This window comes from Strix aluco, chromosome 20 (genome assembly GCF_031877795.1).
Source record: "Strix aluco isolate bStrAlu1 chromosome 20, bStrAlu1.hap1, whole genome shotgun sequence".
NCBI classification, from domain to species: Eukaryota; Metazoa; Chordata; class Aves; order Strigiformes; family Strigidae; genus Strix; species Strix aluco.
The window spans coordinates 4118659-4145947 of record NC_133950.1 but is presented as its reverse complement, the minus strand read 5'-3'; the positions used below and the strand labels follow the sequence as shown (position 1 = coordinate 4145947).

At 58.8% G+C, this 27289-nt stretch overlaps 1 protein-coding gene across 2 annotated transcripts in view; it reads left to right on the top strand.

Moving 5' to 3' along the window:
- EXD3 (exonuclease 3'-5' domain containing 3) overlaps positions 1–27203 on the top strand; it is a 301765-nt gene extending 274562 nt beyond the window's left edge. For both annotated transcript variants that reach the window (XM_074846186.1, XM_074846185.1), the window contains exons 21-22: positions 17442–17535; positions 26652–27203. In XM_074846186.1, coding sequence (XP_074702287.1) covers positions 17442–17535; positions 26652–26986 — 429 coding nt within the window. In that variant the 3' untranslated portion in view covers positions 26987–27203. The remainder of the gene's footprint in view (positions 1–17441; positions 17536–26651) is intronic.
- Positions 27204–27289: the final 86 nt, after the last annotated feature.

Below are 27289 nucleotides of genomic sequence, written 5' to 3'. Positions count from 1 at the left end.
TTCTGAGACTGTTTTTGGGAGATCCTGTTGGAGAAGCCCAGCAAGAGCTGGTGTTTTCCTTTGAGATGAGATGCACATGGTTGTTCTCAAAGGAGATGGTGCTCCTCTGTGCTGGAAATGCTGGCAGAGCCCAGCCATGCAGCTTCACACTCTGCTTCCCCATGGGGTGAGCTGCACCACTCAAACCAACCATTGCATCAGATGGTGAGAGCCTTCCAAAGGTGCTTGGCACCAGCCTGGTCCTCACCAAAATCCCTGCTTTTTGCACTCTTGATCTACCAAAGGTTTCTCAGTAAGTTTGGGACCCCTGCAGCAGCACATGGCCTGTGCACCTTTGCTCACAGTGTGTCCTACTGCTGTATCTGTCCAGCTTCGGTCCCAGAGGTCCCTGACAGGGGTTGTCTAGAGAGAAGGATGCTGGCAGGATGGATTGGAATGTGGTCTTGGGTGTTAAAGTTGCTCCCTATTGCCTGTATCTCCCTTCGTCCTGCTCCGGACGTGCAGGCAGCGCGGGCAGAGGCTGACGCCTTTGCCGTGATGATGCCATGGAGGAGCTGTGGGGACCTCCCGCTCCTCCTCCAAGCACGGTGACAGGGATGAACTGCAACAGGGACCATCCCAGACTGCCTGAGATGATTGTGCAGAGGGACTGACTATCACCAAATTCACTGGTAGGACATGCCATTTCCATGGTGACATCCTGGTGGAGCCGTACGACCAGCAGCACCATGGTCCCCTCCATTGCTGCTCCATCTGTCAGGAAGCTTCCCCAGCCCTGGTGGCCCTGTGAGATGAGCAGGATCTGCACCAAGAACAACTTTCTCTCCAACAGCCTTGACCTGTGTTTGAGCTAACACAGGTGAGAGTATGGGATTTTTATACTCTCCGTGACGATGAGGACAAGTCTCAACTCACAGCAGGGAGGATTCAAGTTAGATCTTGAGCTGTGAGAAGAGCAAAGCCTGGGGAGGCTGGGCACCTGCATCAGCAGAGGCTGTTAGGAATGGCAGATGGCTCACGGGTAGATCGACTCCTGACCTGGGGCCTCTGGTGATGTGGTGGCCCTCCAAATCTGGAACATCTGGGTGGCTGCTGCCTCATGAAGAGGTGGGCACCTGAGCAGTGCTGAGCTCTCTCTGGGCTGAGGCCAAGGAAAGAAAGCCTGAGGGTCTGCAGGGCTGTCAGAGAGCAGCCTTGATGCCACAGTGAGGGACAGCTGGGCCTGAGACATAGTTTCTGTGTTTTTCCCACTGCTGATGGCCCAGCCCCAGGCTAGGGACCCACATGGGGTGGAGCTGCCCATGATGTGGAATGAACCTACAAGAGCACCCACCACCCTGGGGTGCATTTCAGCACCACTTGCATGATCTGGCCCTCATGAGCTGCAGCCCTTCCATGCTGGCAGGTGTTTGCTGATGGGCTCTCCGCAACCATCTCCCCAGCATCCTGGAGGCTGAACCTAGAGGTTCAAAAGGGCTGGTGTCTTCTCTTGGAGGGGCTTTGGGAGTCACAGGGCTGCTGGCCAGGACAGGGTCAGGGTGATCAGTGCTGGAGGTGGGTCCTCTGAGCAGGAGTGAGGAGAGGAGCTGCTGCGTGTTTCTTCTTGCCAGTGAGTGGAAGTGAAACATTACCGGGAGAGACCCAGGGGACAGCACAGTGACAGTGGCACCTGAGAAGTAAGGCAACCTTTGGAGAGGTGAATCCACCTGAGCCCCCAGAGATTTACGTGCGATGGAGAGCGTGTTCTGACTTCATCGTTACAGTAATGGCAACAACTGCATTTGCAAAGGCAAATATTTGCTCCGTCTCCACACCCCAGCACCGCAGAGCCCGCAAGGAGCATCCCCGGCACCAGGGTGGAGTGCACAGTGTCCCTCCTGTCCCGCCTGGGCATGGTGGCCAAGCAAAACAAAGGGGAAACAAGGTCCCCTCACTCTGCTCTGCTCCTGAAGATCCCCCCCAGCAGCACCCTGGCCCTGGGCCATGGCAGACTCTGCTCAAGATGGGGTCACGGTTTCCTTTTCCGTAGCCACCAAGCAGCTCCACCCTTCATGGTGCTGGGTACCATGGGCATGCAGGCAGGGTCCTGCTGGCTGCCCACAACAGGCCGCTGCCACCAGGTGCTGAGACGTGAGGATAAGCTCAGCGGGTGTGCAAAGTGCTCAGCCCCGTGGGAGGGGCAGCATCCAGCCCGAGAGCATCCCAGCTTGGAGGCTGGAGCCTGAACACAGAGCTGCCACGGGAGCCCCAGCTCCAGCGAGCACCCCAGGGAGGGTGGGAGCCCCCCAGGGAGGGTGGCTGCTGCTGGCGCAGTGGCTCTATATGAGCGAGAAGCCACATCCACTGGGCCAGGCTGTGGCACACCGAGGCGGCTGCCGGCTCCCGGCACACCTGCACTGAGTTGCTGTGCAAACAAACCTGCTGCACCACGGGGACCTGCAGGCAGGGGTTGCCCATGCCCTCTGAGCTCTCCTCCTTTTCACAGAATCATAGAATGGTTTGGGCTGGAAGGGACCTTAAAGATCATCTATTTCCAACCCCCCTGCCATGGGCAGGGACACCTGCCAACCTGGCCTTGAACACTTCCTTCTCACCGGCTGCCTGCATGCTGCCTGCAGCCCTGCCCACTGCCCGCTGCCCCAGGGTTGCTGGCTGCCCCATGGGAGCCCTCCTGACACCCCCAGAGGTGTTGGGCGGTGACCCAGTGTCTGGCCACGTTGTGACACGTGTTGCCTCACATGCAGCAGTCCCCCTACCCGTCTGGTGACAGCCAGCATGCCCAGGAGGGGACAGACTGGGTTCGGGGGTTAAACTCGTTAGGGGGGACTCTGGGTGCGAGGGCTGCATGCTCCCTGCCAGCCCTGCAGCACGTGCCGAGTCACAGCTCATTCCTAGAGCCCTCCTTGGCCAAGCAAGGACTGTGCAGCCCTTTTGTACCCTGTCAGGGTAGCAACTGGCCTTCACGCCCAGCTCCTTCCCTACCTCCTTTGTGCCCAGGGGGTAACGGTTTTTGGAGCAGTCCCACGCTCACAGGAGCCACCCCAAGGTGGTGCCAGTCCCTGAGGCTCTCACCAGGCCCTAGCTTGCCCAAAGAGGTCAGGATAAATCTGTGTCCCCTGTTTTGGGGATACCATCTCCCCTCTGAGTGGCGAAGGCCCAGCTGGGGAGCCACGTGCCATCCTCCAGTGCCAGCAGTGCAGTCAGCCCCACTGGGGAGGCTGGAGGCTGCAGGGACCCCCAGCAGAGGCAGCACCACAGCATCCTGCTAGGAACAGCATCACCATCTCAATGGGCTCGGGGTCCTGGGTGCACAATCTTGTACCAAACGCGTCCAGGGTATGACCTGTCAAACGTCACACAGAGCTGAGGTGCAGGATGGAAACCTCCACTGTCAGCAGGAACCCTGCAGGAGGTTATTTCCCCGCCATACCCAGCATCGCTCCTTCCCCTTCTGTTCTGCAAAGTGTCAAATCTTCTTTCAGCCATTTTTCATCTGCCTGGAGGTGTTTTTGTCGCTGCACGAGCCCCACGGGGCTGCAGCTCGAGACTGGAGCTGGACTGTCTGGTGCGCGGGATTGGGGAGCCCTGGGCTGGGGGGTCTCCACTGAGATGCTGCCAGAGCTTTGCTCCTTTTCTCATCGCTGCCACTGGGTGTGACGGAAATGGGTTTGCTCACAGGCTGTCTGCTCAGCGTAGCTTTTTGATGTAGGGCTGAGCAGAAGCACAGGGCACAGGTTTAGGTTTGCTCTTGAGGGGCTGCTGGAAGGCTGCTCCCTGCTCAACTGCTCCCCAGAAGTCAAAAAAAAAATGTTGTAAACCCTTTGGTTGGGGGAAAAGAGAATGAATCAAAAGGACTGAATGAGTTTTGCTAAATCCAGGAGGAGAAGGCTGTTAGGAGTGACAATGGGACTTGTAAGGGGGCTGAAAGGAGAAGTGACTTCTCTGTGGGGTGGCTGGTGACGAGCTCTAAGAAGGGTTATGTAAGGAAATGATCTTGGCACTGGGATGCAGGGTGGGCATTGGCAGGGCAAGAGAGCCTGGAGAGAATACGTGAGTGAGAAGTGAATGAACTGGAGAGCATCTAGCTAGAAATGCCTCCTAAGGCGGAAAGGCAGAGCACGAGGGAAATGGGAAGACAGGGATGAGCTTGGTGTTGAATGTATGTGGAAGTGGTTGGAGTGGGGGTGATTGGTGTGGGGGTGATGGGAGTGGGGTGAGCAGATTGGAGGTGATGGGAGTGGGGCTGATGGGCATGGGGCTGGTCAGAGTGGGGTGACCAGGCTGGAGGTGGATGGTGTGGAGGTGATGAGACCAGATGGTGGTGGGAAGGGGGTGAGCAGACTGGAGGTGACTGGTGTGGAGGTGGTGGGAATGGGGTGACCAGGTTGGACATGGTAGGAGTGGGGAGAATAGGGAGTAGAAGACAAAGTCTCTGTCATGGGGTTGGTGCTGCCCAGGCGAGAGGAGCAGCCTCTCTGCAGGGGACCCACCAAAGCACGGGCAGGAGCGAAGCGGAGTGGTGCTGAGCCAGCAAATGCCTGGAGCCTCCTAGGTCCTCCGGGAGCTTCCTTCGTGCGCTGCCGAGGATGCCACTGCCCTTTCAGCATCTTCATCTCAGAGTGAGGAGGAGGAGCTGACCCCATCAGTTCAGCTGGGCACAGGGTCCTGCCATCCATGATCCTGCCCTGGTAGGGAAGGGGCCACCTCAGGGAGGGAGCCCCCGCTCTGCCACCACGTGGGTTGTGCACCCGTGGACAGCGATGGGCCACGCAAGCACCAGGCCTGGTTGGGTTCCTCCTGGGCTTGGTGGCCAGTAACACACAAACTGAGATGCAAAGGGCGTCCCTCGTCAGGCTGCTGGCGAGCTGCCCGAGGGGCCCCGTGGTATTGTGAATGTGGTATCTCTGCCTTAGGAGCTTTTCTCTCTTTTCTAAAGGCTGGCTTTGGATGTCGGGGGTCCAGGGCTCGTCTCACGCATGTCCGGGGCTGTTGCACCGCAGCTGATATTTACAGGCTCACGTCTGGCAGCGCCGGGAGCCTGAACCGGTTGCCAGACCTCGTTAAGTGCCGAAATCGGCATGTGTGGGACCCCAGGGCAGCTTTTACTGCTTCACGCGTCGGGACCAGCCAGACGCCCCTGCCTGTGACCTGAGCCCAAAAACCTCTGCCTGCCCTGCGCAGGCGTCCTGTGCTGCTCCCTGACAGGTATTTGGGGAATCCGGGGCCCCGTGTGCCGCCGGTGGAGGGGCACAGGCTGGAGAGCCGACGTGGGGTGCTGGGAGCCCAGCTGCAGTGCTCCAAGGGCTCGCAAGTGTGTCAAAGCAGAAAAATGTGCTGGGAACAGCCTTGCCCTCCCTCTCTTTGGCTCCTCCTGCACACGCTGCGAGAGGCCAAGTCCTGGTGCAGGCAGGGAGTGCTGCCTCCTCGCCAGGCTGCCCCGCCAGGGTGGGCAGGGAGGTATTTGAAGGGTGCTGAGAACTGTTTGGCTTGTGGCAGGCAGAGCTCAGGCTGGCGGGGAGCCCTGCCTGCTCCCCCGAGCTGCGTTCCATGGCACGGGGCTGGGAGGACAGATCCAGCTCAGCCCACTGGAAGGCTGGGGTTTGTCCCCGGGGTGGGGAGAGCACGGCAAGCAGGTCTGGGGGCAGTCTGCGGTACCAGGGCTGGAGGGAATTGAAATCCTCAGGTGCAGGAAAGTCCCCACAGCTCACAGTGAGGAGCGTGACGGTGGTTTTGATTTTAGCAGAGTTTAAGCTTCTGCTTCAAAATGAAAGTATCCAGCCCTCCCAGCTGCAGGCAACACAATTTCCCCAGCAAGTCCCAACCGCCACCACACAGCCGAGGGGCCGAATCCAGCACCCATGGCTGTGTGCAGTGTAGGGGACCAGCCACTGGACCATGCTGGAGCTGGTTTATCGACTCGGGCTTTCCCTACTTCAACCAATCCATCCCACAGCCCAAGGGTTTGCCTGCCGGGGTGTGCTGCCTGGGAGGGACAGACGGGCATCCTGCAGGTGGGATCTGGGGAGGTGAGAAGGTGCGTCCATGGATGTTTCCCCAACGGCCCACGTTTGCGGTGGGGTGGCCGGGCAGACCCGTGCTGGCCCATGGGCGGGTGCTGTGAGCAGTTTGTTACCTCTGTAAAATACCGTGTTCCCTTCCTTGAGCTGGCAGCCACGCTGCTTCCCTGGCGGGCACCTGCCCAGGACCCATGTCCCACCCACCCCCAGCCCCGGGGAGCTGGGCTGGCAGCACAGCCTGGCTCTGCTGCCCTTTGAGCCCAGCCTGAGGGTGACCCCAGCCTGGCAGTTAGCTCCTGCCCTAAAGTGAGGCCCTCTTGGGGACAAACCCCACCTGGGGATAAGCCCAGCCTGGCCATGAGCCCCACTGGGGGTTGAGCCAAGCATCGGGGTGAGCCCCACTGGGGGTGAGCTCAGCCTGGGGGTAAACCCAGCCTGGCAGTGAGCCCAGCATGGGACTGAGCTCTGTCTGGGGGTGAGCGCAGCCTGGGGGCTAATCTCAGGATGGGGGCTAATCCCAGCCTGGGGTCTAATCCCATCCTCGGATCTAATCTCAGCCGAGCTGCTGAGCCCATCTTGGGTGCTGAGCCCAGCTTGGGTGCTGAGCCCAGCTGAGTTGAACCAGGGTGCTGAGCCCAGCCTGGGGCTGAGCCCTGCCAAATCCAGACTGGAGGAGAGCTGCTGTGCCTTGCTCCGTCCATCCCTGCGGGGTAGGTGACAGCCCAGCGGGGCTGCGGGACGCACGCCCAGGATTAGGGGTTTTCCCCCCAAACCCGCTATGTCGGAGGCAGCCCAGGCCCCGGCCCCGGCCGCAGCGGGCAGCGGTGCAGGCAGCAGGGTGGGCAGGGTGGGCAGGGTGGGTAGGCATCCTCCCCGGCTGCCCGGAGCCCTGGGAAAGGGGGCACCGCGCCCCGGGCAGCCGCAGTCTCATAAAGCCCAGCTTGTTGTGCAGGCTGGGAGCGCTGGGCTGAGCCTCCCCTGCCCCTCCTCCAGCCCGTTCCCAGCCTATTCTACCTTATGTGTAGGAACTGGTTTTTCTTCCTGGGCTATTGTTTCCGCTGGATTGGTTAGATTGCTCCAGGCCTTGCTCAGATTTCCTTTCTCACGCTTTTTTTTTTTTTTTTTTTTTTTTATATTCCCGTTTTCTGCTGCAGCTTCTATTCTCGCCCCAATTAAAGCAGCAGGCGCTGCCGGGCAGGATGGGGGGGTCTTGCCTCCTCCCAGCTTTGCCCCGATGCTTGCTGTGATTGCCCAGGATGAGGGGCATGTTCCCGTGCTGGGGAGCCTGCTCTTGGGTTGGTAAAGGCAGCCTCTGCCCTGGACAACCTGGAGGCTACACAAGCTTCTCAGGCTCGAGCTGCTCAAGTTTCCATTTTTCTGCAGCTATGTCCACTAAATCAATTTTTTTGCTTTAGGAAATAAAAAGCGGTGGGTCTGGTGCAGCCCTACAGTCAGGCACAGCTCCCCCAGAGCACCGGCTGGGCTGTGAGCTGCAGGGTGGGACTGCAGGGGTTACCCCCAGGTGCTGAGCACCCTACCCCATGGCACGGATTTAAGGCCAGGCTTGAGAAGGGACATCTGGCCGCTGCCCTGGGGGGTGCGAGAGGGCTGCTCTGTGTCTGTGGGGGGTTAGTTGTGATGACACCCCAACCTCAGTGCAGCTGGAGGAGAGGGGAGCCTGGCCTGCAGAGAGCGGTGCCCAGAGGACGTGGCTCTGCTCCTCAGCTCCTTCCCTCTTGCCACACCATGCCATGGACCAGACAGAGGCGCAGGCAGGATGTCCCGGTGCCTCAGAAGATGCTGCCCTCTCCCAGGAGGTCTGGCACGACGACAGGGAAAGGCAGGTACCGCGCAGATGGTATCTGGCTCCAGCTGGGGAAGGCAGCGTGTCCCCCGGGGGCCTCTGCATCGCACGGCGGGCAGGCTTGGGTTCCCAGATAAAAATAGAAGCTGAAACATGAGCCCAACTTCCCTGGCCACTGCCACCGCCACCCAGCTCTGCCTCTGCCCCTGCACCCCTCTCGGCCGCTGCGCCGTCCCAGGAACACCGACCCCTGTCACCCCCAGGGCTCCCCGGGGAGGGTGAAGGAGGAGGCAGCGGGGATGTGGACGAGGATGCTCATGGACCAGATGGCCATGGAGGAGCAGAGCCATGCAGCCACCTGGCCCAGGGTGGCCTTGGTTGAAAACTGCTCTGGGGAAAAGCGAGGAGCTTTGCGGACACAGTTTCCAGCCAGACACAGCTTCAAGGGCTCAGTACGGGGCAAGGGGAGAAACTCTCTGACATACGTTATACAGATGGTACCAGGACCCCAACCAGAGGAGGGACAGCAGCCAGGGAAAGTCAGAAGCAGCAGGAATAAGGGTAGCTGTTGGCTTAATACATAACAAAGATAATTTCCTAAAGCTTGTCTAGCACTGGGAGCAGAGAACAGGAAGGTGCAGCAATGGAGCTGAGGCTTTGGGTGCTGCACTGGGGTTTTGTGGGACCTGAGTCAGGCAAGAAACCCAAATTCCAGCATGGCCAGCGTGCATTTGGGTAACAAAGAGCAGTGCCATGCCTGACTGTTAATGATCTGAGTGCTGGACTCATCTATAGAAAGCAAAGCTTCAGTCCATTGCAGTTTCCAGGGCTCTGACTCTCACAGTCAGAAAACGTATCTCAGTGACCCTTTCCATTTCTGGTCGCAAAATGCAATGCTCCTGAAGGTCTGGGGGATGCTTGGTAGCCAGATTTTCACCTGAATTTTAGTTTTTGGGTGAGACCTTTTCGAATATGAGCTGGTGGGATGTGGACCCTTGCTCTGTTCCCAGCACTGGGGTGATTTCAGAGCTCAGTTTGGGTTGTTTTTCCCAGCCCTCAGGTTCACCAGCCTCCAGCATCCTCTGGCCAAGAGCTGAGCTCTCACCTCCAGCTGGATAAAACTCAGTAGTCTGATGAAGAGGAACAGCAATGAGCTGCATTGCAGGGAGCTGGGCAAGTTAACCCTTCTCCTGCCATGGCGCAGGCTACCATGAGATGGCTCAGGAGTAGACTGACGCGGGAGGTGTGTGCCCTGGAGCTGCACGGTGCAGGTTTGCACACCCAGGAGGGGTTAACACTCACCCCAGAGGTGGATATAAAGCACATTTATGCAGACGGGAAGGCAGCGTGCTGGCACAGGGCTGGAGGAGCAGAGGCACTGGCAGGCAGGCAGGGAGGAGGGTGGGAAGGGACGGCTCACCCACCGGCCCCTGGCAGCTCCTGGCACAGAGCTCACCCTAAAACGAAGGCTTCAGGGATGCTGCGTAACCTCATTATGAGGCAGTTATTACTGGTTTGGCTTTGTTATTAAACTTGTAAGTGCTGGGAGCCTGTCCTGGAGCAGCACCCTGCTGTGCTGGGTGCTGTATAAACAGGGCTTGCGGCTACGGTGAAGGTTGGGTCAAGGGTGCTGTGGCAGCTCCAGGTTTTTGGAGAGGTTCAGCCCCCATCTCGGCAGCTCACAGCCCAGCTGAGATGAAAAATGAGCAAGTGAGACTTGAGACGGCTGAAAGGCAGCTGGAGGAGACAGAGGGACCCAAGGAGGGGGATGTGTGCGGCAGGGGGCGGGGGGCGGGGGGGGGGCTGCGTTGAGCATCTTTTTTTTCCCCTGGGAAATTCAGCTTTGCATGTGGGTTTAGGTGTAATGTCGGGTGAGGTTCTCATCGCTGCAAAGGCCTTGAGGTACCGAAAAGGGCTTTCGGTGTCACTGACGATTAGGCGCCGACTACCCAAGGCAGCGTGACGGCAAGGCGGCAGCGGGATGGGGTTTGTGGTTAGGGACCTGCAGCCGTCTGCGCAGCACTCGAGGGAGCGCGTGTGCGCTGAGAGGAGCAAGAGGCAGACATCACAAACCCCTGGCCCCATCCCTGCCGCATGCTGAGCCCACTCCGGCAGCCTCCACACATTATCTGGGGATGTGCTTGTATTTCTCCTCTCCTCTCATCCCTGCCCTTCTCCAGGGGAGTTAACGGACCCCTCTCAACCCAAAAATCGCATCTTTTTCTCTTGCTGGGAGCAGCTGCAACTGGCAGGTGAAAATGGAGAAGGGGGGTGCCCCGACAAGGAGACAGTGGGAGCTGGGGAGGGAGAGGGATCCAGCAGGAGCTGGGGTGCCCACAGACCCTCCAGGGCTCTGCCACCTCTGACCTCCCGTTCTTGCTATTTCCCCAATCTTGTCAGCAGAGGAGCTCCGCTAATCTGCCCGTTTCAGCGTCCGTGGTTCATGCTCCCAGACAAGCAAGGCCCTTCTAGCTGTCAGGTGAGCCTTTCCCAGAGCTTATGCAAATGATACTAATTAAAGGCATTCTTATCTGTTCGATTTCCCACACCTTTTGCCTCCGAGGGGGATAGAAAACTTCATGTTTTAACTCTGTATTTCGTGGCAGTCGGAAGGACTGCCTAGGGAAAGCGTTGGGAAATGCAGTGGGTCACTCCTGATGAGAAGAGCTGGCTTATGCAAGTGTTGAAACACTTTATTATGCATGAGAAACCTTCCAGAAACAGATGACTAATAGCAAAGCAGGAGCAGAGAAAGCAGTGGGAACGCCGTACCAGGCTGGCATGGGATCCCATGTCATCTTACCAGCTTAGCAGGGTTGGGCTAGGTCAGCACTTGCCTAAGAGACCTCTCAGAGTATCTGGCTGGCAATGAGGGAAGTGATGTTAATGATTCAATAAACAGAGCCCTTCCCTCTTTGTGAACCAAAATGCCCCTGTACGATGCCAGGAACCCACCAGCAGCCCCGTGTTTCCACTGGCAGCATGTTACTTAGCTCAGATGGCCAAAAAAATGCCGGTGCTCATTGTGTGGGCAGGTCTGGTGGAGGATGCATGGGCTGCGTTCCCACATGGGACCATCACAGTCCATCTCCTGGCGAGGCTCTCATTGTGTTCTTGGCAGACATGACTGCCCAGGTTTTGGTGGTCACTCAAGACTCTTGTGTGCACCAAGAGCCATTGCTGCCTGGAAGGACCAGGCTAACACACCCATGCATCTCATCTGCTGCTTGAGTGGGTTTGCTGGTACCCAAGGACAGACGTTAGATCGCTTGTAACAGCAGGACCAACAATGTGCACCTTTACAATTCCCAGGTATTGGTGATAAGACGGTCAATGAGAAAAACTCTTGGCATAAAGGGGAAGGGAAACACCCCATCCAGCTGCTTTTTGAAAATCCCCTTGGAGGTGCAGCTGTCCCAGGGGCCTGGTTTGCTGCTGCTCTGCATGTAGAGGTGGCCTTTGCACCTGCAGGGTGTGGGAACCTCTGGCAAGTCTAATTGCTGAGGTTTCTGCTCTTTGTGCAAGGACCTTGAAGGCGCTGCAGGGCAGAGAGGAGTCTGGCCCACAGCATTGCTGGAGGAAGCAGAGAGGGTCTGAAGGTCCAAACTGTGAGTGCAGCAAGGAGGAGCTGGAGACTTGGGAAAAGCATGTGAAAATACACACATGGGCAGATGAGCATGATCAACTCCTGACTTGTGTTTTGAATTTGCCAGGTTGTTACCTGGTTTTCTTTCTGTCCTTCCCACCATCTCCCTCCTTTCTGGACACTCTGCTTTGGGTGATGGGCAGGAGATCTGCTGGAGGCAGACCTGTCTCGGAGGCTGCACATGGGCAACCTGTGCTGGGGAGATAGCTGGCTGAGCCTGAGCATCCTGCCTGCCTGTTCTGGGGAGGTTTCTAGTCTTGATAAGTCACTGAAAGAAACTCTTGGATACTCAAGGACTGTGGTTTCACAACCAAAATGAGAGTTGCAACCTCTATCCGGAGGAGTGGCCCTTTCACCAGGTGATACTCATCTCAGAGAGAGGGAAAGAAAGGGAAGAGGGTAGGCGGTGAGTAGGAAAAGAGATATCACTCCAGGTGGCTGTTGAATAGTCCTCTGATATGGTGAGCAGAAGACGCCCAAGGAATTGTCCTGACATGAGCTGCCCTGAATTGCCCCAAAGAGTTCACGCCACGCACTGTTGTCCTTTACAGCTGATTTTGATACGTTGAGGATTTCCAAAGCCAGAAGCTCTCCAGGCAGAGGGCTGTGTCTCACCAGTAAAACCCCTGCCAAGGAGATCCCTCAGCGTTGGTAAGTGACGTTGGCCCATGGCGTTTCTCAGCAGAGCAGACAGAAGGAGCCCTGTTTGCCCAGGGACCATTCTGGGGCCAGCTCCTCCGGACAGAACTCCACATCACCAAGGTGACTCTCGGAGCACTTTGGAGATGCAGCTTTCAGGGCTATCAAGGGAAGGAGCAAAACTGACTCCACTGCTGTCCGAACTGCTCATCTCCCACGTATGTTGGGCACCAGCCCATGGACCTCCAGCTGAGCTCACGCTGCCATCTTCGGCCAAGCTCACACTGGCTCCCGGGACCCTTTTCAAGTCCCAGAAGGTTTGTCTCCTGTTGTCATCTGGACTCGAGTTTTCTTTGAGCTTCTCAGCTTCCTGGGTGGAGGCCCAGAAAGGGGATGGGATGCTGAGATGGCCCCGGAGCGCCAGGCTGAAGCATCCAGTCCCTCGAGTCCCAGGAGGTTCGTGCGTCACTGCTGGTGAAATCCCCACCCAGGAGGGCTGGGAGAGGCAGGAATTGTCCTAAACAAAAACAAGCCACTGGACGGGCTGGTAGTATTGCAAAAGGATGTTTCACCTGCCTTGCCCTCCTCAGCCGTGCAGGCAGGGAGACCCTCGCTGTGCGGCAGCTGCCTGCTTGACCAGGGTGGCTCAGGCTGCTGGGGCTGGGGCCAAGTGCCTCGCCAGGCTCGGGGACCACAGCAGCACAGAGATCCATGCCAGCTCTCCTGCTGTGACATGACAGCGAGACATGACATCACAGTCCTGGTCCAGTGACATCACCCCTTCTAATTCCCATGTCACAACTCTCAGTGGTGACATCACAGAGCAGGCTGGGCTGCACAGTGTTCCTCTGGGCGCAGTGGATGCTGGCATGAGGTCCCGAGGCAGAGGCACATAGAATCACAGAATCACAGAATCAACTAGGTTGGAAAGGACCTTGAAGATCATCTAGTCCAACCATGGCTGTGGGGGTGACGGTGCCCGGCACCCGGATGCAGCACCTCCATCAGGACACCCAGATGGGCACAGGGAGAGGGGACAACAATGAGGGATGGCAATGGGGACCACAGCTTCATCTGAGATGGGTTGTACCCACTCCTCATCCTTGATGTGCACATGGAGAGGCAGGGGGACACATCACAGCCGTGCCCCCCTGCCCAGAGAGCCTGAACTGGGCGCTGACCTCGCTGGTCCTGCTGCCGAGCGGGCAGCCGGCACAACGGGGGCATCGGAGCAGGGATGTGCTCGCCTGGCTTTGCCCTTCTGGCTGCACATGTGCCATGTGGGGGCACCCAGTGCCTTCCCAAGAAGGGGCTGATTCACACGGGGTGCTGGAAGCCGGGCTGCCGTGGGAAAGCGCGGCCGCCATGGCTCCCGAGCGGCGGGATTGCTTCAGCGGGGGTGCAGCCAAGATCCATTTCACAGAGGGCAGAGCAGATCTAGGCTGGGATTTACCAGTGACTAAGCGTGTGCTGGCAAGGGCTGCCCTAGCGTGAGAAAGGCAGCAGTGCTCCTCCTCCAAGGTGTGCCCACTGCCGCCCGGCGACCTGCAGCCCTCGGGGGCACCAGGACACCCTGCTGGGCGATGTGGACCAGGCAGTGCTATGGGGTCTGCAGCAGCTGCAGCCGCCTGGCCCCCTCCTCCCAAGCTGAACTCACCCCTTTTCTCCCCCCGGCTCAGCACTTACTCTGGCCACATGGACGGGCAGGATGGCTTGAGGAGAGACCCTATGGCTCAACCCTCTTGGCACATCGTCCCCAGGGCAGGGCTGGGACGTGGGGCAGAATCTGCCACCCCCACCCCGAGCTGGGCACAGGGGCTGGGGGGACCCTGAGATGTTGTGGGGGAGAAGCCAAACCCTTTGCTGTCGGGCCGTAGCTCCTGCTCACAGTGGTTGCAGCCCCCAGGCAGTGTTCTGGGGTGCTGCCGTCTCCTGCTGGCTCACTGCCACAAAGATTTTTGCCCTTACATCTGCCCCATTTCATGGGGGCCACGACTAATCCTGCCACAGTGGATCTGGGGAACCAAACCTTCCCAAGGAGAAACAACCCATCCCTTCTCCAGCAGAGGGTCCCCACTTCCCTACCCTTAAAACAAAAGCAAGACCCATGCAAAAAACTGCTCCACATCTCTGGGCAGTGACGCTGAGACACAGAAGGCTGTGGGGAGCTGTGTGCCCAGGCAGGGCATGAGCATCAAGCCCAAGGTGACCACTGGCCCCTGCACAGCAGCCACTTAGCCCGGCCGTATCGAGGTGGCAGGCTGCCCTGCTCGATTCATCTCTTCTGGCTCGTTTGGCAAGGCATTAAAAAAAATTAATTGCAATTTTTTATTACAGCTAATTGGCGCTGCTGCTAAGTGGCTTATCTGGCTTCTGAGCCCGCCCCATGTTTTTGGGAAGCTGAGGGTGGCAAAGGCCTGGAGGCTGGGGAGATGGTGTGGGGCACAGAGCCTCACGGCAACCATCTGGCAGCCCTGGGTGAGTGGGAAATGCTGGGCTACCCCTGGGCTGCCGGGGCATACCTGGCCCAGGGAGGTGGATTGCCTCTAGTTTACAACAATGATGAATTTTAAAGCAGCAGAGAAATTTGCCCGAGGTCGCTCCATGCACCTGAGCGGGAGCCAGGAGCCCATGCCCGGCACACTGGCAGCGCTGCCCAAACACTGTGGGGTGCTCCAGAGTGCCATGGCTGGGCGTTAAGGTGGATTTGGTGTTTGTGAGGGAGGGGAGATGAGCCAGCGCTCACCTGGGGTGCATGTCTGTGCCTGGCAGGGAGGGCTGGAGACGAGCGTGCTGTTTGCCCCTTGGGCCCTCGCTGTGCCCATCCTGGGTGGCAGCTCGATGGCCAGGGGGTTTGGGACCCCTCTGGGAGCCTCTGACACCCCAGTGCAGCCAGTGCTGTTGCCGTGCCCAGGAGGTGCCATCCCACACCTCTCCCATTGCCAGGCTCAACGCCCGTCTCCAGTGTGCAGCCGCCCTCCCCTGTTGTCACTGTCACGGGGGAGCGGGGCCAGCCTGGGCAGAGCTTGGCACACCCCCCTGGGAGCTGCCCATCACCTCTGCCTGCCTGTTGCACTCCCACAGATCCCAGCAGGCACCCTGTAAGCCACACAAGGCCTTTGGATGCCTGCCGGAGTGGTGACACCCATGGCTCCAGCTCCAGCCTGTGCAGGCTGGGACATCGTCGAGCCTCACAAGGACCATCCCATCGCGCAGCATCAGCGCTGACCACCGTCCGAGCTGGCAGGGGCTGGAGCACGGCTCCCCTGGGCAGCAGCACTGGGGTCTCTCCCATGGCTGCGGGTGACATCTGCCCTAAAAGAAGGAGCCCATCTGTCTCCTTCCCTGCTCATCCCTGGATCTGTCCATGCTCCTCTTTTTCTTGGCCACCTTTCAGGATGGATCTGGCCCAGCTGATGATGGGCTGCTGCCACAGGCAGAGCTGAGCCGATGCAGAGCTGAGGGAGGGGAAGGCAAAGGTGTGAAAATGAGCCAGTGAGCTCCAGTCCTCGTTAGTCCAGACAGCTGAGAAGATCAGATCTGATGGTATCGGGTGGCCTCCACAAGTTGCGGTGTCACCCTCCCTCACGTGAGGCTGGCAGTGACCTCCAAAGTGGCATCTCCTTTCTGATCAGATAACTCCAGTGGCTCACCTGGTTCCACAGAAACTCAGGTTCACTCAAATAAGATCATCTTTCTTCCCAGGGATTTCACCCCATTTCATGTGCCATTTTCCCAGGTGCCTGGGTTTGAACGTGAGAGCGAGAAGGGTGCTTTGCCCTGCTCAGGGCGGGGAGGGCACACTCAGCCCCCTGCGGCATCACCCCCAGCGTGAGCGAGGAGCGGATGGGCTGGTGAGCCGGAGCAGTGCGGAGGGGTCTGACCCACATCTGCATGAGCAGGAGTTCTCTGATGCTGTGCAAATGAGGGGATGGCTAAAACATTCCCTTTTAAAAGTGATGCAGTGGCTTCCATGTCATTTGGATGCTTTCAAGATCACACCTTGTCCACCTCTGTCTGTCTGTGCTGCTGCTCCACAGGGCCGGAGCAGCATGGCTTTGGGGACCCAAGCCTGGGCATCCTTTCATGGCCAAATCATGCCCGGGCTGGGGAGCGTGTGCTGGTTTTGTGGAGGCTGCTGGTGGAAATAACCTCCTCCTGCCGCAGGGCAGAGCCAGGACATGGTGGTGAGCTTGTTTTCAAACAAATCATCTTCCCCCCGTCCTCCTTCAGGCAGCTGTGTGGGAAGAAGGGGCATTGTTGCACCTTGCCATGAACCCAGCACCGCTCCAGCTAGCATGCCACAAACCGGCAGAGCTGCCACGGGCCCGTGCCGGTGCCCGGTCAGGAGGTGGAAAAACCTTTCTGGTTTCAACAGGCTTTGGAGCAAAGCCCCAGGCAGGGAACTTGTTCTGGTCGGTGAAGTTATGCACCTCTCTCGCTGCTTGCCTTGGGTGCAGCATGCTCGAAATGCTCCGCAAGCAGAAAACAGCCCCTAAAAACAAATAGCTGACGAAAGCTGTTGCGGCACATCCCAGCACCCAGCTCCCATCCAAGCAGGGAGGGGGAGAGGAGAGTGAAGCTGTCCGGGAGCTGGCTGTGATGGTCCCAGGGAAATTTAGTGCCAATTGCTTCTGGGTGAGCACATTCGGCTGCCAGCTGCACCCTGGGCTCAGCCCACAGCACCTGGCTGAGGGTGCTCCTCGGCGGTGGGGTTTGGGGAGCTCCTTGAGGGGTTTGGCTCCCTGAGGGCCAGCACGCAGCATGTGCAGGTGCTCAGACACCTCTCTCGGTATGTTTTGGCAAACCAAAAGTGGGATAGAAAATGTGATGTGGCGCCCGTGGTGCTGTGCAGAGCCAGACTGAGCAGAGCCAGCTGAGACCCCAGTGTGTCCTGGGGCCTGCAGCCATCCTGCACAGCTTCTGTGAGACAAGAGAGAGCAGATCTTGAAGCCATGGCCCAAACTTTGAGTGTCTGCTTGACGTTTTAATGCAACCTCAGTTGCTGGTGTTTCCTGGCATCATGTAGAGCTGGGGAGTGAGGACTGCCAGGGGCGGACAGCAGTACCGGCAGCCTGGCATGAAGATACGGCTAAGCACCATAAAGATGGAGTACCTCTGGAGAGGAGGTTCTTGTGGCTTATGAACCCCAAAATTTGTGTCTGATGCTGTTCTGCCACCCCCCCTCGGTGGGACAGGCCTTGCCTCAGTCTCCCACTGTCATGATGCATGTAACTGGGGGGTGCCCAGTGCGGGGCTGTGCACTCCAGGCAGGCAGGAGATGCCTGAGAGCGCGGCCGCTGTCTCACTGACCTCCCCCTCTCTCTTCTTCCAGGTGTGCAACTGCGACAAGTACCTGAAGGTCTCAAGGGAGAGGATGAGGCAGCTGGTGGAGGGCAGCAGGCAGGCGTCAGGGGATGGCAGCTCAGGTAAGCGGGTGGGCGCCAAGGGCTGGGAGTCATGCTCTGACCCCGGCCCCCTCCCTGCGCTCCTGCCAGGGACTCGCTGCCCTGGGCAGAGCCGGACCGTCCCCCTCAGGCTGGGGGTCTCTCAGAGGGGGAATGGGGTCCCCCGCCACCCCGCTGGGCACAGACCCGCAGAGCTCTTCCAAGCCAGCTTCGTGCCTGGTTGAGCTTGTGCACACCGAGCACAGCTCCTAGTCCTACCCCGGCTGCCCCATGCTGCCCTGGGTGGTGCGTGGGATTGCCAGCCCGGGGTGGTTTGGTGACATGCCGGTAGTGGCTCAAGTGACAGCCTAAGGCCATCACTGCCTGACCTGGAAAACTCAGCTTGGGCTGCAAAATGCCTCCTGGCTGGCGCTGCTAATGGTGCCTTTCTCACCTGCCCGGTGCCTCTTAAACTAGGTCAGGCTGCGGGAGGAGTGAGTCAGTGCCGCCTGCCCGGCGAGGCTCTGGCGGGCTCGGCGAGGGGAAGGCTCCTCCGTGCCCTGCCCTGAGCTGCATTGACCCCCCAGCTCCTCCCCACAGGGAGCTGCATTTTGGTGGTGAGTGACACCCGCCGCAGGCACTCCAGGATGGAAACGTGCCCCTCTCGCTGCTCCGACCCAGCCCGGGCTCTGCCGCTGGCCCTCGTATGCATCGCCTGCCGTGCCTCAGTTTCCCCATCTGCTTGACAGGAGACAGCAGGGTGAAATGGTGGCTGCCGGCTGTTCCCAGATGGCTGTGGCTTTACTGGGAACTGCATATGGTGGCTCTGGGGACGAGAGACATGGTGGGGTGGCTTTTCCCGCGGTGCGAGCAGCCTGGGAGTGCTGCGCTTCCCGAAAGGCCAGGGCATCCTCCCCAGTGGTTTCTCTGGTGAGGGCACTTGCTGTGTGTGTACCCAGCGACCAGCCAGGCCTGTTCAGCCAGTTTTAGAGTATGGGAAATAGAAATGCTGTGGTTTGCATTCAGCCATGTGAGCGGTTTCCCCTTCCCTCTTCGGGATGGGGATGATGGAGCTGGGGAGGTCTCGCATGTTGCTGTTGCTCCTCCACACAGACCCTCCAGGGACCCCCTTGCTCTACCCTTTACACCATGTCTGCAACACCCCATGTCCCCATCGTGCCATGCAGCCTCTTGCTGCGTCCCCCGTGTCCCTGGGGGAGTTTCTCTCTCAGGTCCCCTATCTGCTGGGCCAGGTGGGAGCCCTGTGCTGGCCACACCAGGCATGACCTTGTCGGGAAGCATCCTCTGATATGGAGAAATCAGGGACCAAAGATGCCACAACATCTTCAGAGGGTTGGTGTTTTGCTGTAACAGAGACATAAAAAAGAAGCTGTGCTTCCTGGGCAGGTGGGTATAGCTGGGCAGGTGTCACCCAACCCAAAGCAAAGACTCCTGGGGACTTGCCAAGGGGGTCCCCTGTGCCCCAGGGCTCCAGCAACCTGGAGTTTCTGGTGGGACAGGCTGGCCAGCCAGAGAAGTGGGTTCATAAGGAAAATCTCAGTCGTTCCCTGATTTCCTTCTGGAGGGGGCTGGTGGCAGGGTCCTGCTCTGCTCTTGGCCATGGTCCAACACATGGTGTGGGGAGCTCAGCACCCGCAGCCCCCAGCTGCTCGCCCACACTGGGATTAGCCCCTGCTCCATGACTCCAGCCCAGGCCATGTCATCTCATTCATGCCACCACGCATGGATTAACCCCCAGGACCGTTGCCAGATGCTGCTACTTGGCAAGAAAATGCCTTTTACCCCCTCCTGCTTCCCAGGCAAGGAGGGAGCCTCCTCCCAAAGGGGCTTCACCTCCTCGGGGAGGTGCAGCAGGAGCCCTGGATGCTGGGGCACCCATCAGTTGTGGATGGGGACAGATCCTGCAGGACCAACCCTCCACATCAGCCTGCAGCTGCCCAGGTTCTCCTGAGACCCAGGGTCCAGCTGCAGACAGCCCAGGGCTGCTCACATTTTTGCTGCAAAACTCAGGCCAGTGCTGCTCTGTTTGGCTCCTGGATTTTTATGGCAGGGCTTCCAAGGGATGAAAGGCAAATTATTCATCCTGTAATAGCTCACTCCAACTTGGACCTAGGACTTTCCCAGGTTTTAGGGAACATTTTCCCTGACACAGCCACATTTTCCCTGGATGAGGGCTTTGATGGAAGTGCTGCAAATAGTTTCAAGCCCCATGATGCCTTTTTCCCAGAGGGGTCCTCTGAGCAGCTTGGGTGCCTGGAGCAGGCAGGGGACGGGTTAGAGAGAGGCAGCAGTGCTGTGGGTCACCACGTGGCATAGGCAAGACCTGGCTGGAGGTCGTTGGCAGTGTGTGGGCTCCCAAATGACCCAGGGGGATGGGATGTGTCACAGGCTCTCATCTGGCAGTGGGGAAGCTTCTTGCTTAGTCAGTGTGGTAAAACCAGCTGGCATGGGGCCCCCAGTGCTTGGGGAATGTTCTGCCAGATGAAATCTTGTCCCTGGGAAAGGCAAGGATGGACACATTCGATCTGGTTAGGATTTGCCAAACTTTAATCATAAAATCACCCCTTGCCATTTGAAACATTTTGCAAAACATGAAAACAACTGGTCCTGCTTTTCTTTGGGCCGTGCTGCTAACCAGGCATGCCAGAGCCTCCACTCTGTGTTGGAGAGAGGTGGAGGAGCAGGCGCAGCTGCTGGGGGTGCTCGGAGAGCCTGACGCAGAATCCTGGGGAGCACCCAAGCTGGGTGAGCATCCTCCCTGACCAGCCACCAAAGCTGGTACTCGAGACCAGCAAGATCTGCACTACCCATCTTCTCCCCCAACGTCACATCCCGCAGGTGCAAAATAAGCCTCAGGCAGCCCTGCGGACAGCGGAGGAGCAGCCAGGACATCCCCACGCTGGGCAGCAGGATGGCGTGGGGCTGGTGGGGCTCAGAGCAGCCCAGTTGGGGCAACCACCTTGCCCCCACCGGCCCAAGCAGTGGCACGGGGTTTCTTTCCCTTCCTGGCCCTTGGCTCTGCAATGAGCCCGAGTGAAAGCCAGCAGAGGCAGCGCGTGGGCAGGCGGGAGGAAGAGCTGCAAGAACACAGCTCCAAGCTGGGGTGACACCAGTACAGTGCCAGGTCCCTCCTCTACGGCCATCACACTGGGATAGGTGAAGGCATGGGCTGATGGGCCCCGCTTCCCTTAACTCTGATGCACAGCAGGAAGAGGCCACTGCGTGTCCAAAGCCTTAAGGCTCGGTGCAGGTTTTTTTCCTGCTGTGCTTCCCTGAACTACAACATTTGGCTTTGTTGTGAGCATCACACTTGTCTTATTGTCCCATGGGAAGGGTGGGCGATCCCTGTGCTGTCCCAGGAGCGCTCTCACACCCATGGAGCAGCCTGTGCATCCTCACTGCTTTGGTACCAGACCCAGCATGCAGAAGTCAAGGCACCCCAGATGTCTCAGGCTGCTCTGCATGTTTCTGCAGGGAAGGGGATGGGTGCCCGAGGGGCTGCACGCATAGGCCTGGGGGCTCCCCAGCCCCCTTAACCCTCAGACTGGGAAACACATGCGTTTAGGCTCTTTTCCCTCCAGGGCACAGCGGGGTAGCAGGACCATGCTCACATCTGTCCCTGAGCAGGGCAGGGATGGGCACCAAGGAGCTGCAGCACAGGGCTGGGACCAGGGGCTGTGGTGGTGAGACCGGCCAGAAACACCCCTGGGCTCAGCTGGGCCATGCTCTGCCAGCTCCCCCTCTTCAGACAAGTTTTGTTTGTTCATATGAAAAACCACTGCCAGCCTGCGAAGCCGGTGACATTTTCGTGGCAGTGGGTTTGCAGCGTGTACCCGCTGACAGTGGTGATGTGCCGAATGCGACCTGGGAAGGAGCTAGGAACTGTTTGGTGCTCCTGATGCGGGAGCCATCAGGGTTTTCTCCCACTGGGGCACAGGGAGATGATAGTGACTGAAGGTGCCTCTTGCCTTGAGCTTATCCTCCCTCCTCCACCCTGGGAACATCTTAAGGTCGTGGCCAGGCTGCTGCAGCCAAGGTTGCACAATCCTGGGTCCTTTGTCCTTTGCTTATCTGCCTTATCGAGGAGGAAAAGATAACCAGGCATCTTCAGTGCCCTGCAATCGAGTGTGTTTCTCAGGCTCATAACTCCTCTTATCAGGTTCAATCTCTCACCGCAGCAAGGTTTCCCATGCACCTTTGTACTCCAAGAATGCTCCCAGGTCTGCTTTCAGCCTTGTGCAAAGCCTTTACGATGCGCGCTTTCTCCAAAACACCTCAACCTTAATTGCCTAATTACGGACGAGTCTCCCGTGTGTGTGGTTGCGATGACAGCTGGGTGCGGCTGCCGGGCTGGGAGAAGGGCTCTCAGCTTGCACAAGCACTGCCAGCCCCGAGCCCCTCTCGGGAGGCGGCAGGAGGCTGCGGTTCCCTCTGCGGAGCCGCAGGGCCAGTGCCAGGTCCCTGCCTGAGCCAGCCAGGACAAGCACCCGGTTCCTCGCCCCAAGGCCTTGGTCTTAGCTCAGGTGACATAGAGGGACCTGGGCTAGAAATGGGGCCTGGGGGGCAGGATTTTGTGCACAAGTACCAGGCTTCCCCAGGGAGATTGGTTTACCCAATAGTGCCCCAACACTGAAACCCCGAGGGTGTCCAGGGCTCACACGCGTGGGAACGGGTTGTTTCCAGCCAAATCGGGGCTGTATGGTCTGGGAAAGGGGAATGGGCACAGGTTCAAAGGAGGTTTGCCCTGATCCTACTCTTTCCCAGCTTCCCAGGCTCTGCTGTGCCCCCTGTCCCACAGTGGGGGGTCCCAGTGCTGTCCCAGTAATGCTGACCCAGTACTCCTGCATTGCAGCTGACAGAATAGGCTGTAGGGACTACAGGTCACCAGTGTCATCACGGTGGCCTTTCAATATGACCCCTGCATGCTAGGGGCCTGTCTGTGAGCAAGGGAGAGTGCACATCCCCCTGCCTCTGCAGGCAACCCCTGCCCTCTCCCATTTCCCTCCTGCTGGGAATGAGCAGGACCTTGCAATGGGCCATGCAGAGCTGCGGTCCTGTCCCGTCCCTTCCTTCCCTGGGGTCTCTGGGACAAGTTACCTTGCCCACCACAGCCCCCCTGTTGCAATAGTTCCCATCCAGGGCTCCTGTGGGACCTGAGTGATCACCTGTGGCCATGGGGTCTCCGGATGCTGCCATGCCCTTGGGGCACACCCCCCTGGCTCTGTGTCCCCTGGGGTGAAGGTGTCATTGGGTTTCAGGCACCAGGATCCATGCAGTGCCCCGGGGCATGAGGTATGGCTTTGGCGTGGGTCTTCCCCACCATCTCCGTGCCAATGGCTGGAGGCTGAAGGGGATCCCTCCCCAGCTGGTGGGGCTCCTGCTGCACCCCACCTCGCAAAGCGTGGGGCCAGCCCAGCTCTGGGGCATGTGGCAGTGGCTTGGGCATGAAGCAGGGCTGCTGCGGAGGTGACAAGTGCATCTGCTGGGCTGCAGAGGTGGGTTGTCACCGCTGAGGGTGGCCTTGCTCAGCCCGGGGAGGAACCTGATGCAGAAATAAGCAGAACTGGGGACCTGCAGCATCCTCTTTCCCCTGGACATGGCAGCACTCACTGGGAGGGGTGAGCCGTGTCCATGGGTGAGAACAGCAGTGGTTTGTGCTTGTTCCCGTGGGGTATTAATTCCCACAGGCGAGCAGGGGTGGGCAGGAGGTGGCGATGGGAGTGGGCAGCACATGCGAGGGCAGGGTATGGCCACAGGTCATGGGGAGGGTAAGAGGAGATGGCTCTGTGCTGAGCAAGGCTGCCAGGTCAGGGACAGGACCGGAGGATGGGGACAATCCTTGCTGCCTGCGTTGCTCTGTGGCACTGACACATGTGGGTGCTCAACCCCGGGGTGCTGGCGGGCTGCAGGGCTCAGCCCTGCACCGGGCTCTGTCATCCCCAGGGTGACCCAGGCAAGACTGGGAGAGGTGAGCGAGAGGCAAAAGGGCTTTTTATTTTCAAGATGTTTTATAATGGGATTATTAGTTCCCAAGAGGTGTTTCGAATTGATTTGGTAAGGAATCGCTTTCATTTCTCCTCCGCAGAGATGCGGTGGGAATCCAGCTTTTGGTGCGAACTGTCACAGAGCTCTGGAAACCGTAGATCTTAAAAAATCCCGGCACTCTGGAAGGACACGCTTGGCTCCCCTTGGCCCCACACACCCCACACATGACTTTTGCTTCATCTCCGGTGTGACTCTGCAGCCCTGCGGGAGCAACGGCTCCACCAGGGAGGGCTTTGCCCATCTCAAAGGAGAAAAAAAACCCTCCTTCAAAAAATCCTCCCTTTCCCCAAGGAAAACCCTTTTCTCCTGGGGGATCTGACCTTTTCCCGGCGCAGTTTTCACTGCACGCCTGGCTGGCACCCTGCGCCTGGCGCCCGGTGGCCCTTTCACCGCAGCAGCGAGGGGAGCGCAGGCATCTTCAAAAGCCCTGGAAAGAATTTGGTGGGAGGGGGAGAAGGGGTTTTACAAGCTCCCATTCAAAAATGGTCACTTTGAAGTGATGTAGCATTTTCAACCCTTTGAAGAGCCACAATTAGGAGGGGGCTGGTGCAAGCGAAAGGCAAAACCACTGGGTGACCATCACAGCCTTTCTCTCCCCAGGCTTTTAAGGGATCAACTTTTCCTCCCTGCCTGCCTTTTTCTCATGAGCCCAGGGGGGTGAGATTGGGGTGTTTGGGGGAGTTGGAGGTTTCACACCCCCCAGTGCAAAGAAGGAGGGGGTCTGCAGTTGGCTTTGCCCACCAGCAGCACAGTAGCTGATGGAGCGTGTCGGAAGGGCGAGAAAATTGCCCGGGATTGCTGCAGGAGCATCGAGCCTGTGCCCTGGCACTGGCAGGGCTGGGGTGTTGCAAAGTTGGGCCAGGGAATTTTTTAGGCTCCACAGTGGGGAAGGATGTTGGCCATCGGTGCTGGCTGCTGGCAGTGTCACTTCGATTATGGTTGGATCTAAAAGTCCCCATGAGGTAGATGTTCCTGCTGTTGGGGTCCTGGAGACAGATGCAGAGGTCTGGTGCTCGAGAATAGAAAGGGGGGAAGGTGCACGGTGAATAGAAAGGGGGAAGAAAGGCAGATGCATGTCCGTGTATTATAAACTGAAGAAAAACAAGTGATGGCCTAGGGTTTTGCAGAGACTCTGTGGTTTGTATGCTTGGAGGTACAGCCCACAGCTTGGCCTCCTCAGTGAGCCAGTCCCCGCATGCCCAAGCTGAGGCCACCCCGTGCCATCGTGTAGCACAGGGTGGAAGGAGCAGGGATGGGGTGAGGGCAGAGCCCTTCCCTCCTGCCATGTGGCTCTGCCACCCGCTGACAGGCTCTGTTCTGGAGAAACCCCCGTAAATGGGGCTCTTCCTCCATGTCCCCACTCTGGCCGGCTCAGGAACGTCCTGAGAGCAGCCCAGGTGCTTCACCACATGCCAAAAATTGGAGAAAATGGGAAAGTGAGGTCACTGGTTTTTCTCCGGGAATGGATGTTGGTGTCCCAAGCAGACACAGAGGATGAAGGAAAGGCAGATCCGCAAGCAGGGCTGTCGCCCAGGGCCCAGCAATGGTGAGCCCAGCTCTTGGCCAGTGTCTGGACTGGGATTGGGGCTGCTTCCCCTCGTGTTGTGGCAGTGGACCCCAAACCTGTGCTGCTCCTGGGCTGTGTGATGGTCTGGGGCTGGTCTGCAAAACCACCCTGAGAACATCTCCAGTGACAGCGTTGACCCTGAGTGTGGCTGTTAGTCAGCTGGAAAGGGGAGGTGACCGTGCCTCACCAGCTTGGGCTGGTCATCTCCTTTTGGGAGGTGTGGAAGGTCTTGGGGGGCTCCAGGAAGCCCCCCTGAACCAGGGGCTGGTGTGAGCGGAGCCTCCCACACCTCTCCTGGGCTGTGCCTTTTTCTGCTCATGTGGTGGCAGGTCCAGGACCTGCTGTGTGGTGAGGTGGCTTTCCTGGGACGGGGTGGCCATTCCCAGGGCTGTCATCAGCCCTACTTTTCCCCACAATAATCACCAGCATGTCCCAGGTCCTGACAGCATTGGGATGCAGGGAAGAGCCAGCTGGGAATGCTGGTGTCCCTCTCTGTCACAGCTGGCTCCTGACCAGGCTACCTCTGATCCTCGAATGGGGCAAGCTGGAAGCCCCAGAGGTGCCACTGGAGCGATGCAGGATGCCTTTTGTTGTCTTAATTGATGCCTGAGCAGGAGAAGTCCCCCCCTGCCAAAAATGAGTCATCCTGCAGCAGTAACTGCAGCCGGCACCCCTGGCTGCCAGGCGTCCTGATGGATGGGAGGCAGCTCAGCCCTCAGCTTCCGCCGCCCGGATCCAGTGACCTGCCGTGCCCCGGCCGCGGGTGGTGAGAGCCCGCACCGAGCTGCCAAAAATGCCGTGGGATTTGTGGCACTCAGTTTGCGATGGCAGCAATCCGCCTGCCCGGCAGGGCCAGGGCTCGGGGCATGCGAGGACAGCGCACAGGACACGGCCCCACATCGCACCTCACCGTGCCCCTTGCCCGGGTTCTGTGACAGGAGGTGGATGCCACGCGCACCCCAATGCCTGGCATCCTCGGGCAGGCCAGGAGAGATGTGGGTGTCATGAGCAGTGCAGACAGCTATTAATGGTGGGTTTTTAATTAAAGCATCAGTAAGGGCTTCCCCTGCTGTTTGCTTGCCCTGTAATGTAGCCCAGGGTGGGGGGCACAGCCCATCTTGGAAAGCAGCCTTGCCCAACCTGCGGCAGGCAGGCAAAACCACTGCACCCAGTACAGCAGCAGCACTGGTGCAGTTACCCAAACTGGAATAGCTCCCAAGACCACCGCAGACCCCACTGCTGCTCAGGCAGCATCAGGACACAGCAGAGGAGCTGCGGGAGGTGCTGGGCAGCTGCTGGGGAGCAGGAGGCTGCATGGGTGCCATGCTCAGGGCAGGCAGTTGGTGGATGCTGGTAACCACCTTCTCCCAAAGTCACAGGATGCTCCTGCCTGGGCTGCAGGGCAGAGCCTGGACTCCCGACAGGGATGACAGGACCCTCACAAGGGTCGTTCACATGGCTGAGCACAGCCCCTGCTCATCGCACCAGTGGCCGATGGTTTATCTGCTGTCTCCTCTCCCCACAGGCTGCCTGGTGCGGTGTGAGGAGAAGCCTGGCCAGAGCTGCGACACCACTGTGCCAGCTTGTGATGCAGCCCAGCCCGGTTACACCCCACACAGTGAGTGGCTGGAGGGGCAGGAGCGACACGGGGCATCCGCAGCACTGGCAGAGGGCACGGTCCTGCAGGTCGCCGCCATCCCCCCCGGGGTGCTGGATAAAGCTGAGCTCACCGACTTCTACTGCTGCACCCGCTGCGGGAAGGTGTTTTGGGAAGGGTCCCATTTTGGACGTGTTGTCTCCCAGTTTCAGGATGTTCTTGTCGATGCTGGGGAGGAGCAGAGCATCTATGAGCTGAGCTGAGGGGGGACGCGGGGGCTCTGCAGTGGGACGGGGACCGCGGGGTACACGCTCCCTGGTGAACCTGAGCAGATCTGGGGCCGTGGGTTTGTGGTGCGAGGCTGGAAGTGGGGTGCTCTCATTCTGGGGTCCGCTGTGGAGGGGACTGTCACATTTGCACTGATGGTTCATGACAGCCCAAAATAGGCCTCTGTGAGATCATTAAATCAGAGGTGGCTGAGGAACAGACCCTTTGCTTTATTTTTGCCTCCCTCCAGGCTGGGCATGGCAAGAGGGTGGCAGAGCTCTCCAAAATGCCGCCCAGAC